The sequence below is a fragment of the Hippocampus comes genome, unplaced genomic scaffold (genome assembly GCF_001891065.2).
Source record: "Hippocampus comes isolate QL1 unplaced genomic scaffold, H_comes_QL1_v1.1 scaffold282, whole genome shotgun sequence".
Lineage (NCBI taxonomy): Eukaryota > Metazoa > Chordata > Actinopteri > Syngnathiformes > Syngnathidae > Hippocampus > Hippocampus comes.
Window position 1 is genome coordinate 1,182,605 of NW_017806073.1, and position 13,429 is coordinate 1,196,033.

General features: G+C 40.8%; 1 protein-coding gene across 1 annotated transcript; it reads right to left on the reverse strand.

Moving 5' to 3' along the window:
* Window positions 1-403: 403 nt before the first annotated feature.
* Window positions 404-12,794, reverse strand: LOC109530529 (dedicator of cytokinesis protein 7-like). The gene is made up of 11 exons (XM_019894343.1): window positions 12,687-12,794; window positions 11,040-11,183; window positions 10,796-10,927; window positions 9,648-9,662; window positions 4,437-4,571; window positions 3,863-3,952; window positions 3,552-3,788; window positions 3,303-3,446; window positions 3,079-3,185; window positions 1,764-1,931; window positions 404-1,142 (listed from the first exon to the last, which is right to left on the reverse strand). The coding sequence occupies exons 1-11, from the start codon at window positions 12,792-12,794 to the stop codon at window positions 1,100-1,102; spliced, it is 1,323 nt and encodes a 440-aa protein (XP_019749902.1). The 3' UTR covers window positions 404-1,099.
* Window positions 12,795-13,429: the final 635 nt, after the last annotated feature.

Below are 13,429 nucleotides of genomic sequence, written 5' to 3' on the forward strand. Positions count from 1 at the left end.
GGTCAGGAATGAATTCAGCTGTGTTCACTCCCACAATGGCGCAAGCACATTTCCATCGACACCCATCTCCGAAAATACCAAAAGAAAGAAACCTCGACACATGCGCAGTTAGACTGCACTTTATGCCGGGCAAGAAAATAAAGCCCTCAAAGTGAAAAGAAGAGCCAATGAGTCAGAGAGACGTCTTGGTTAAGTTGTGGTTTCCTTTGAGGAGGACTGACTTCTACACTCTTAATCACAAGTGTTAAACCCTAGTCCTCGAGGCTATTATCCTGCATGTTTTCGACGTTTCCCCCGTTCCAACAAACTGATTCAGATGATCTAAAACATGCAGGCTAGCGGACTTTGACACCTGTGCTGTCAATCATTTGCACGAGGCACAAATTAATCACCAGCATCAGCCTGAACATTAAAATATTTATTTAGTAAAATATTTAAAATTAACAAAACAGAACTACATAAAATTATACATTTTCAGTACCTAACTTTAAAACATTGACGTTTTAACAAAAATGTGATAAAGCAACATGATAAATAATAATTTTTTTGCAAATTTTAATTTCATCATCCCTCTCCCACATACCTTTAGCTTTCAAGTTGTGAAATGCATTGCTACACCAGAAACACCCAAAAAAAGTGCACACATTAAATACCGTTTTTTTTTTTCAAACATATTAAAAAGACACCTTGACATTTGAATTTTTAGAATTTGTCGTTAAAAAGTTTTTTTGGCACTTTTTGGAACCAATAACGGGATGTGAACATTGCTGGTACCGGTTGCTTGGGAGCTCACAGCGTGCGAGGTCTCGTACCTCTGGAGAAAAGGCTTACATTATACCAAGGCAGCCGCTGGGGAAAATGTTCCCCAAATCTAAAAAGGTCAAGGTGTCTCTTTAAAATCGGACCCACTTGTTCATCCTGCTGATCGAGTTGTGTAAACAAGTTAAGACACTGGAATGAAATACCAAGTTGGAACACTTGAAGCCTTTTTCAGTAACAAACACGGTGACCTATTCTGAACACGCTGCTATTTACACTCAAGAATAAATTAATATTGCATCTTCTGGTGGCGCTTTGTGCGTACGTACTCCCGTCATCTTCAAATGTCAATTTTGCGAAGACTCAATCTGCTGAAAGAATCTCTGGAAAGGGAGAGAGAGAGAAGGAGGCCAAGTTTAGATTTGCAGCCTTCAAAAAACAATAAAAATGAAAAAGACAACAATGACGTTTTTCTTTTGTCACATGCAGCTTCTCTTCATATTGTGTTGAGTTTTTATTGGCATTTGTGAGTCACATCTTAAAAAGGCTCCCTCAGAAAAATGGATTTAATGTGCTGACTCCATATAGAATTGGTCAAACATTCTTCAACTGTGCTTTGATTTTTGAACCTAACATGCATGTTTTTGGAATGTGTGAGCACCTGGAGAAAAACCGAACGCAAAACAAACCTTGTGATCCTGCAAGTGCAGTACACGTATCTGATCTGACTATCTGCACCTTTTATGCAAAGGTTTACAAACGGGGTCAACAAACAATTCAACAGCACAGGTGGTCCAAAAGAATCCAGTTGTGTTATTATGTTGCATGATTTTTTTACAGAGCAAAAGCAACGACTCATTAAACTGGCTTTTTACAAAACAACAGTGCTACCTTAACTTATGGATCATACTGAGTTAATGTATGAGTAAAAAAAGTTATGAGCTTGGCCAGGGAACGAACTAAACCGATAAGGTCGTACTCTGAGCCAGAGAGAAGACCCGTACCTGTGTGAGTTGACCTGTAGCACAGGTTTGTAGAGTTGAGGAATCTTTCTGTTGATGAGCGGCTGGAGCGCCTCCTTCAGGCGGTGATAGTTCCTTTCAAGCTCCCTCTGATACTCCTTCTGGTCAGGACCGATCAAACTCTTGTTCTTACGCAGGGCATCTTCACACCTGCGACGAAGGTTAGTCCAAATGCACCATTAATAACCAGAACTGTGTGCTGTTAACCCACAGGGACAAGAGCCTATCAATCGATTTTATTGATCATTCCATCCGTTCCTACCGACCCGTTAGCGCACGCGTGCCATGATGACCATCAGCCATAACGGAACCAAACGTGAATGAAATAAACAAGATGCGAGACAAGACCGAGTTTGTCAAAAGAAAATCGCACAGGGAGGCAGGGACGCACTTTTGCAGCGTGCTAAGCTGCAGAAACATCACTATGGTAGCTTGCGCGTACCGTTAGCTCCTCCTGCTTGCTTCTCTCGCTACCAGAGACCAAGTCCTTGTGTGTTTTACATACTTGGCCATTAATGATGATTCTGATTCTGATTAGAAAATGGATGGCTGAATGGACGTATTGTAATACTGTATTTGTCAATTTTTGCATCTACAGTGAAACTCCTCTACAATGAAACCTACATGGGCGAAAATATCCCCTAGTGTGAAAAAATCTTCATGCATTAACACCATTCCCACTCTCCTGCCCCCCATACAACGAAAAAAAGCCCTGCTGCGCTATACAAAATCTTTTTCTCTGTTCTTGCCTCCTGAAGGCATTCACTACAACGAAATCTAATCCAACAGTGCCCTCTACTGCTTCGTTCGGAAAGGCAACAGCAACCACCGCACTGGTTTACACATGCGCAGTAGTCCAGGAAGTATCTGTTATTGTTCGTTTCAGACGCAGCAAGAACGTTTCATTGCTAAAATGGCTACAAAACGGGCCTTTGGATGTCAAGCAGCTAAGACAAGAAGAGCTCTGACGCTGGAAGAGAGGGGAAAAGTGATCAAAATGAAAGACGGAGGAAGCGAAATAAAAGACATATTCCAAGAAATTGATGTCAGTGAAAGTGAATGCTGATCATAAATTTCGCAATTTATTCCCCTCCCCCCACCCTCTGTTGTGAAACATTTCTTTCTGCAAACATGATTTCGTTGTAGAGGAGTTTCACTGCATAAAGTGTATCTGGGAGTCATGACTAGAAACGGCTAATATGAGTTGGCAGTTGTTTTGTTTTTCTGCATTTTTTGGGGGTGGGGGGGGTGGTTAAATAGAATTTGGCACTCGGACCTGCGATGTGAAACTATCTACCTCTTTGTGAAGTCCTTGAAGCACAGACGTAGCTTATTGTGGTGTCTGTACAGTTTTGGGTCACTGGGGATTTCGGACAGGAACACCTGCGCAACCTCCAAAGGACCCTGGACAATACATAAAAATGACACTTATTTCAAAATGTTTAAGAAGCCATTACCGTTTTTTTTTTTTTTTTTAAAATTCATTTGATCAAATATCTTTTGAGCACATTAAAAGTTCACCTGGTTGACAGTGGTGCCCACTGAGCCCTGCAAGACCATCTGCAGCATCTTGGCATCAGAAGGGTCCTGGTGGGTAGCAAAGGCAAGTTCTTGCGTCTTCTTCTGCATGTCCTCGATGGCCACTTCAATGGGAGTGGAAATAATCTGGGAAAAAAAAAAGGAGGCATAAAGAGACAGCGTCATTCATCCCACTAGACACACGGTGTAAACAGCGTGGTCTCCCACCATCTACCATCTTGTCCGATTTACCTCCTCTTTGTGGACAATGTTGATGCGTGTCTTGATGTAAGGGAAGGCATGGGAGGTGGTCAGGATGGTCTTGCGTTTGAACTGCTCGTGCAGGTCGCCGTGGGCCCGCCCATCCAACGTAAAGGGGGTGCAGTAGACGAAACGACGCAAGTTGTAGTTCTTGTCAAAGTAGGTGATGCGGTCCTTCATCTCGTAAGTGTCAAAGTAGGGCTCCACGTAAGTGATCTGGATGAAGGCCTGGAGAACGACGGACGAGTTCGTTTTGCGTTTTACTGAATGAATGAATGAGGTGAAGAGTGTCGAACACTAACCTTATTTGGATCAAGCTTGCACTTGTCTACCGGGTTGGAGTCCTTAATGACTTCGACTTGATCTTCTCCAAACTGATCTCCGTAAAAACCCTAAAAACAAAACCCCCCAAAAAGTATGAAAATCAATGAAATCATTTAATCATTCGTGGACAACTTCAACCTTTGTTCTTAAATGAAACACTTTGGATGGAAGTACTGAACCGCCTCCTGGAACATGATCAATCAACAAGTGGCCTATGGACTTAAAAAATAATGAATAAGTGCATTCAACGCTAAGTGGCACACCTGCCTAATTTAATGAGGTCTTATCAGACTGTACTTATCTATGCTCCAGAAAGTATTCAAAGTGCTTCACTTTTTCCACACTAAGTTACAGCCTTATTCCAAAATGGAACCCCCCGCTGCCCCTTATAATTGTACAAACAACACCAATTTCACTAATTTATTAAAAATCACATGCACTCAACATAAGTCATTTTTGATATCATCATTATGGGCTTGTGAAATGTGCCGAGACCGAATATGGGGCATTTTGACCATAATCATCGCCGTGCCATCTGTGTCTTCACCTCACCTCCAGTCTGTGAGATATTTCCGCCAGCTTGGTGATAGCTGGCTCTTTGTACACAAACTCCTGCTCATCCAAGTCGCCAAATTTGGAACCATAAAACCCAACTCGAAAGTATGTTCCAAACATCCTCTTCCCATCCTGTCGACAAGAGACAAGAGAAAAAATGTCTAAGTGCAACATAAACAGGAATGCAACTTACATCACAACACATTTCTGTTGATTCCCAATGCTCAGCAAAAGTGTTAAGTACTCCAAGGAGTCAACAGTGCCTCTACGGATCCCATTACGCGCACACAACAATAATTAATCACAATGTTGTCTCAAGGGGAAAACTACAGAACAACCAAGTTACAATGGGTTGAAGTTTTTGACTTTGTGACATGAATTCCATCCATTCATACATTTTCTGACCCGCTTATCTAAAAATTTGAATCCACGGTTCCTGATCGAAAAAGGGAAAATCCCTCCCTCGTGCAAATGTGATCCAATCTTGGATGAATTTCTCCAGTGTGAGATGAATAAAGGTGTTCTTATCTTATAACACATGCCAACTGACACCTCACTGGAATTTAGAAAGATTTGAAACAAACAACACATTGCTATGAGATAAATAACTAGTTCCTCAAGATTTAAAGATACATTTGAAATTGTGACTCGCTACCATTTACCGTAATTTCCGGACTATAGAGCGCACCTGATTATAAGACGCACCCACTACATTTTTAAAGGACATTTTTAAAGGAAAAACCATTTTGGACACACACAAGCCGCACTTGTCTATATTCAACGTTTAATAACATACTTTAACTTTTCTTTCACTGCGGAAGTAAAACAGAATTCACACCGTTGGTTTGGTCGACTCTCTGTCGACGAATGCTTTGTTGTAAAATGAAAAAAATCCTTGCTTGCCTTCAGTCAACCATTCCTTCATTAGGCTTTCTACCATTCACGCTTTTGTGTCAACTTCACAACAATATCTTTCGGAAGGTTTTCTTTTGGCATATGTAACCAGGTGAACAATACTATGACATTTGTAGTGAATGTTGCCTTGTTTAATAAATGGAGCACTGCCACTTTAAAAGGAGCGTTGAATAATCTCGTGGCAAATCTCGTGAGACTTGGACCTGCTTATGTTTCGGGAGCATTCAACATGTCGGAAGGTGCTCACAAGCCACTACTGTTGTTTATTTTTGTATACTTTTCTGTTTGTTAGTCCTATTTGACATATCTCAGTCTTTTATTTTATTAATGCTGCACATTTTCTATGTTCAGTCGGGAATAAAGCCTTCATTAAAATTATTTTGTGTTTGGTCAAGTCTGTCATAGACCCAGCCACACAGCTTTTGGATTGCAGTCCATCTCAAAACACAGGTGAAATGCGCCCTCTCATGGCCGTTTGTTTTCAGTGACGCATGATAGCGTCTCACTGTTAGCTTTTCTGCTCGACCGCTCCCTGGCGGCCGTTGGAAAAATCTTTAAACAGACCGCATCATAAAATAAACCACAGGGTTGAACGCGTGTGACAAAAGTAGCGGATTATAGTCCGGAAATTACAGTACATTGAGCGTTTTCTTAACGTGATGCAGGGCAAACTGGAAAAGAATGTGGCAAAACTCGATATGGTCTCATCACTCTGCATGGATTATAAAATGTAAGTTTTGTTTGAAAAGTCAATTTGTGTTGGAAGCCTGCGTCACATATATTACATTGTCATGTTAGAAATAACCACAGCTCAACAGCAACAAACCACCCAGCTGTACATGAACAGCAACATATTTCGCGAAAAAAAAAATTCAGGAAACATCCGGGGTGTTTCACTTGATGAAGTAAACATCAAACAAGACGAGGTCTTGCTAAAGCAAGTCATCAGGGCGGATAAGCTGATGCATGACAAAAGGGCCCTAACCTAGCACCAACCAATTTAAAATACAGCCCACTAATCTATATGTGCAATACATTCGTCCACCAAAAGAAGCAGATAGGCCAGGAAGAATAAAAGTAAATCTACTAATCACAGATCAATACATTTTTACATTTTTTTTTCTTTTTAATCAGAGAAATTTTTCAAGATGAATTTTTTGTACCGATTCCAAATCTGCCCAAGTTTTTGACTCTAGCACATCAGGTTTTCATCCTAACAAAATATAAGAAAATAATATGTAATATACCGTATTTTCTGCACTATAAGGCACACCTAAAAGTATTCAATTTTCTCAAAAGCCGACAGTGAGCCTTGTAATTCGATTCACCTAATATATGGTGTTAAAGTCTCTTTATATTCCCCACTGAGTTGTTTCCGTTAGTGTTCTTATGCCAACTAGTGGTGATTATTAGCAACTATTTTGTGAGCTCTGCACAGCCATTATGAAATTAAGATAATAACAAAAGCTTAGTTAACGATTGACTAAATGAAGGAAGAAGAAGACAAGCAAGACTTCTAAGGATATTTAGCCTCTTGTTGATGTGATCCTTTTTGTTTAATCAATTGACTGCAACTTTTCTTTTGTTTATTGTTTTGTAATGCCATTTGTATTTATGTTTCATGTCCGTGTTTGTGACCAGTTCTAATGGCTTTGTTACAGCTGCAGCAGTTGTGAAGGCTCTATATGAATAAAGCTGCATTGCATTGTATTCCCTTTAGCATAGCTCTATCTAGTGCATGCATATCGCAACCGCAGCCATGATTGTATTTTCTATTCCAGTGTCTTTTTCCAGCCAAGGCACATGTCTCTAAATGAAAAAATCCCGCGGCACACCACGGCCTGAAAATGTGAAAAAATATTATTTTAACAATTAAGTGTTAACATTGTTACTATAAGCGTTTTTTTAACATTGAAAATTAACGCAATGTTATTACACGTTGAATAGGAATCAAATCAACATCAATCCAATACTTGGTGCATTCGTTTTAATGGCAAGTAAAATATAGTCAATTAGAACTTTAACTTGCTCAGGGTCGGATTTTTGTCTGAGTGACAGCCGTTTCTTTCTCTCCCGGTCGTTTGTGCTCTCCTCGAAAGAGAAAATATCTCACCCAGTTTCACTGCTTGTTCTTCTACTTGCACATACTGCAACAGCCATTCCAACTTAAAAGAATCGCAGTTCATTCTTATTTTGGTTTGGGGAGTCAACGTATCACGTTCACTGCACGGTCGTTTCGCCATGATAAAGGATTAGCATTAGCGTCACTTATCACCGCGGCACCATTATTGTTATCGAGCAGAAAACATGCGCAAGTACTGTCAATGCCGTGATTGGCTGTATAGCGTCATTGCATCGTATCGTGTGATTGGCTGGACACCTGTCACTCACTGAATTACACAGCAAATTGATACAGAAAAAAAGTGCACTGGATAGGTTTTCTTGTGCGATGAGTGTGTGCGACCAGTGCGCAGTTGCGGATCTCAGAGGGAACATTGGTGCTGTTGCATTTCCAGTAAACATAAATCTAAATGAAATTTACCTTTCATTGTTTTGCCTCGCGTTGGAAACTTCGCTTGTCTCGAAGCATAAGGCAATTTCCTAGCTGCTGCTGCTCCCTACCGGTATGGAACAGTACTACATGATTACTCTTCCAGGCGATCGACCCTACAGGCATACATATTGTGTAATTTCCCACAGCACACCTGACAATATCTCGTGGCACACTGGCACAGGGTTTGAAAAACACTGTTCTATTCTATGCGTCTTCTAATGGAGTGCGCCCTATATATGAAAACTGTTTTAAAATAGGCCATTCAATGAAGGTGTATCTTATACTCCGAAAAACCTTATAGTGCGGAAAATACGGTATTTAGTAATAGTTATAAATTAAAGGTTCAGCTACAGGGAGATTTTTTATTTTCTCGGAAATGGCATAGCTATAAATGGCAGCATATAGTAAAATCTGTATTGCTCAAGCTTTTATAGGTCCAAATTAAATAACCCCACACACCCCCAAAAAATGAAAATCTCAAAAATCTGACGTGCTAGGAAAAATAAAGGACTTTTTTGAATCAGTGTCAAAATAACATTTAGGGACACAAAGCCATCTCGGATTAAAATTTGCTGTTAGGGTAAATGAATTGTGAGAAGCCCCAAAAACAAACAAAACCAAAAAAAAAAAAAAAAAAACTTACCACAAGAAACAATTAAGTAAAGTGGGAAGGAGGGATCGGGAACCAGGAAAATCAAAAAGGAGAAAACAGAACAAATTTTAATGAGATTTAACTTCCTCCAAAATGTTTTCAAAACAACACAAATTAACACTGAGGTTAGCATGAGCACCAACATTTTTTTTTTAAGAACACTAACAGATTGTGGAGGAACTAAATGAACCATGCAAAGGTAGACGGATACAAGGAAAAACAAAAGAAAAAAAACTATCAATAGATAAATAAATGAGGTGGAAAAAAAAGCTCCACAATTTCAAAACATTTCATGCACTGTTTTGTGCAGTTTCTGAAGAAACGAGTGCTCTGTCCATGCAACAAACCAGGAAACAAAGTAATGAATGGTTATTAAAAATCATTTCAGATCAAACAAATCAAACCAGAATAAACAGGGATCGATTTAGTTGAAACTAATGAAAAGGGGCGCAGGGGTAAGAATAATATAAAAATTGAGCAAGAGATTAGCGAGCGCTTTTAGACAATCATTGGGAGTCATTTGATAATCTCAGACTTCAACCCGATGAAAAGTCGAAAGTCAATTATGAATGAAACACATGGTGGTTAAACCAGAGAGAGTGACATCAAGCCACTGCACTGAAATCGAGCCCTGGGTGGATAGACAAAACGTGGAGTTGTCAGCCAAATATCTATGTTCTGGCCGGCACCTCGGATGGAGAGAGGATGAAGACAAGGAGAGTGCGCATGTGATGCATTCAGAGACTTTTAGTGTCAAACACTGTGGCTCCCATGCACACAGCCGGTTAACGGTGTCACGTTAAAAAAAAGCCCCCCCCCCTCGCACGAAGGGAAGGGAGAGGTGAGAGGGAAAACAAGGGTTTTGCTGCCAGTGCAGCAGGTGTCCCTGACTGCAGCAGACCTTCAATGTTGTCTGCAGATGTTAATGGACTAGACGTACTGTATGTGAAAAGCAAAGCGAGAAACAGAACATCTGTGGCTAGCAAATGAAATGAGTGTGAACACAAATAAAACTGTCAAACAAATAAATAAATATTATGGAAACAATAGTCGAGCAGGGCCAAGCAGGAACCATTTAACCACCTACCTCCCAGCCAGTACTCTGTGTGTAAAAGAGAACACAGGACAAGTGAACCACATCACACTCACAACCCCGATCGATGTACAGTAACACTCAACATGTTTAGTGACGTTACAGCAACAAAAGGGCACTTGCTACTGATTCAAGGCCAAATCCCTTAAAATATATGAGGCAAACTTTCCCAACACAGACAGAGTAATTCATGCAAGAAATTTGCAAAAATAGCACTTAGTAGCAGTATAATAATCTATTCCTGCAATAAAACTCCCATAATATGCATTGAGAAATTTGCAAAAGTAGCACTTGAAATATGGTGCAGTATAATAATCTATTCCTGCAATAAAACTCCCATAATATGCATTATAATGTCTTGTATTCAAGACCGACCATCTGAAACAGGTACATGCCTATATAGGAAGAGAAAAATAGCAGGAATGTCTTTCTGCCTAACGCCACACATTACAGTATATTGAAGCTACATTAATGACTGCTGCTAGAAGAAATGAATCAACATTATAACCCTCATATTGCTGTATTCTGAATTCACTTTATCCAGCAGTACTTCTGAATATGTTGTTGTATTCAAGTGTGGGGAAAAATGAAAGTGAGAAAAAGAAGTGTTGAACCCGACATTGCATTGTTTTTTTTCTAAATGTCAATTCTGTCAAGGATAAAATCTGTAAATATGTATTTGGTCTTGTATTCGAGACCGACCATCTGAAACAGGTACATGCCTATACTGTATAGGAAGAGAAAAATATCAGGAACGTCTTTCTGCCTAAAGCCACACATTACGGGATACTGGAGCTACATTAATGAATCAATATTCTCGCCCTCATCTTGTTGTATTCTGAACTCACTTTATCCAGCAGCACTTCTGAATATAACAACAAAGTGTGGGGGAAAATGAGAGTGAGAAAAAGAAGTGCTGAACCCGACATGTTGAGGTTTTTTTTATTTTTTTTTCATGTCATTAATTCTGTCAAGGATAAAATCTGTAAATATGTATTTTGTCAATTTAAATATGAACTCAGAACGTCATTCTGGAAAAAAGTGCACATATGTCGGTCGGCATAAAACAAATAGCAGGTCGCATCTATTAAAGCTGTATACAGTCGGTGTTCGGATGACATTATAGTATCATACATATTTACCTGATGGACAATTTTGCCAAAGGCTTCCTGTAGTTTACCATGAATGGTGGCTAACTTCTTGGCATCTCTGTTGGCTTCATGGACGGGGATCAGTACCTTGTACACTTCATTCACAGCCTCGTACATGCCAGCCTAATAGGAAAAAACAGAAATAATCGAAAAATGTTCAATCAGGATTTGGGATTAAAAAATGTCAATTCAGAACGGAACCACTTGTATGTTAACATATTCCAAGCATTCACACCAAAGAGAATGATGAAGCAGCTTGCTCCAAGAGTCCCACAAGCCCCAGCTCTGTAAAATATTTTCCCGAGCAGATGCCTTCCTCATCTGGTGACACCACATCATCCGAGACGGCAGATTCCTCCAGCACGTTGGATGAAATATTCTACAAGCAATAACACACATAAGGACAAAAAAAAAAAAAAAACCAAATGCCAAGAGCCGCAAAAAAACAAAAGCCTTCTATAAGCCTAGTAATGAAGGCAACACATGCTGTATCTATCCATATTAGCCTACTATCAAAATGACTAAGTTGGCTACAAATACTATATTTTTCCCTGCACTGCATCCTGTAGAGCAGGGGTTCCTAACCTTTTTTGACTGAAGATCTACTTTTCGATCAACCAACCTTCCCCGATTGACCCGTTACCGCACACGCGCGCACTTACACACACGTGCCTACCTATCTTCGTTGAGACCAGATGCGGAGGCATTCAACACACTTTTGCAGGGTGTTAACTACTTAGCTCATGTGTACCATTTTAAAATGCTTCGATCAGCCCTCCAGATTCCCATTCTTTGCCAGTACCCTCAGTGAATTGTACATGAAAGGCTGTTGTTTTGTTTTGTTTGTTTTTTGCAACAGCCACCGGCCTGGCATCCCGTCCTGCAAATAGAAACGTGTGTCGCAGGCTATGACGCAAATCTTCGTTGACAGAAATGTTGAAATCTAATATTTATTCGACATATTTTTACAGCATTGAAAAATGTTAAGAATGTTTGTCCTCCTACAGAAACCGTACTCAAACATAAAATATATTTTCACTCCCCATCTTTTTCCATTTTCAAACATTTTAAAAAGCTTCAGGTAGCCACTAGGCGGCGCTAAAGGGCCGCATGCGGCTCCGGAGCCGCGTGTTGCCGACCCCCGGTCTAAAGGGATGCCTAATAATGTGGGGCGTCTTGTGTATGCACCGAGTTTCAAATTCTGTGAATGGTGTTGTGTGACTTCGACGAGCACTGCGCGTGACTAATGTTGGGCCGACACGTTGCTTATATAGAGGAAAGGCGAACGTAACTGAGGACAGCATGCAGATGTTCAAATGGGAAGGGTTGTGTGAAAGACGGCACTAAAGGCATGGCCCCGGTACGTGTAAAAAAATGCTGGGATGTGCATTCTCCTCAACCGCAGTTTGACTAAGGACGCCTGAAAATGGCCCCTATGAAGAGACACGTTTACGAAGCACAGGTTAAACTGCAAGCTATCAGTTATGTGGAGAATCATGGGAATCGAGTAGCCATGAGAGCATTCAAGATTAACTAATGCATGGTGCTGGTGCTTTTGTTTTATGAAACAGTGCCATCGATCCATCCGGGCGAGGACAACCGTGGTGCAGCAACATCCGGCGGATTACAAGGTAAAGCTGTCCATCTTCTGCTCCAACTGCAGTGCAATGTTCTGCATTGCATTAAATAATGATTCTTTTTTGGAGATTTTAATCCTTTCTTATGCCGCTCTGCCGGCCTCACTTGGCTTCCATTACTGACTGTTCGCTTGGGCCAAGTGAAGAGGCACAAGCCTACTTTTCATTTTAAGATACAATAAAAAGATTGCCGACAAATACATTCAGCCCAATCACATCATCAACATGGACGAAGTGCCGCTCACTTTCGACATCCTGGTGAACCCCACTGCAGAGAACAAGGGGACCAGCACGCTCGCGATATGCACAGCGGGGCGCGAGAAGTCGGCTTTGGTGTTGTGCTTGGTTGCCATGGTAATAGGAACTATCCAAGATGCTGCCTAAAAGAAAAGCCTCTAGCCGGAGTCATCGTTAAGGCCAATCTAAAGGGCTGGATGGACCAGGAGAAAATGAGAGAGTGGCTGAGTGTGGTGTACATAAAAAGACCGGATGTATTCATCCACACGTGCCTGTTGATCTGTGACTGAATGTACGGCCACCTCACAGCCACTGTGAAAAAACAAGTGCAGTAAATGAACTCTGAGCTTGCCATCATTTCGAGAGGCTTAACGAAGGAACTCCAACCACTGGACATCGGTGTTAACAGGGCGTTCAAAGTGAAGTGGCGTGGGAGCGATGGTGAATACAGCTTTACTTATGGGATGTTCACACGGCACACATTTGTTCCGGTGCTGCACCGATGTATTTTGTTGTGTATATTTGTATTTTGTATGGATGATGTATATTTTACACCGGAGCAAATTTTGTGGCGCGGTCACACGTACAAAGCCGCTGAGTGTTAACTCCGGTGTAGCACCGGTGCAGCCCCACTTGCGGTCACACGGCAGTTTTTGCAGCGGTGCAAAACGATAGAAAACAAAGAGCTGTCGTGTTGGTTCTTTTTAAAACATACACAACTCATGCAACTGCTGTACAGGCACGTCCTTCT

What these genes read in the sequence shown, in the direction of transcription:
- LOC109530529 (XM_019894343.1), bottom strand. Translation starts at nt 12,794, where the DNA reads ATGGCAACCAAGCACAACACCAAAGCCGACTTCTCGCGCCCCGCTGTG. An exon ending in GGTTCACCAGGATGTCGAAA is followed by an intron (nt 11,184 to 12,686) that starts GTGAGCGGCACT and finishes TATTGCTTGTAG; the next exon opens with AATATTTCATCCAACGTGCT. An exon ending in CTACAGGTCAACTCACACAG is followed by an intron (nt 1,143 to 1,763) that starts GTACGGGTCTTC and finishes CTCCCTTTCCAG; the next exon opens with AGATTCTTTCAGCAGATTGA.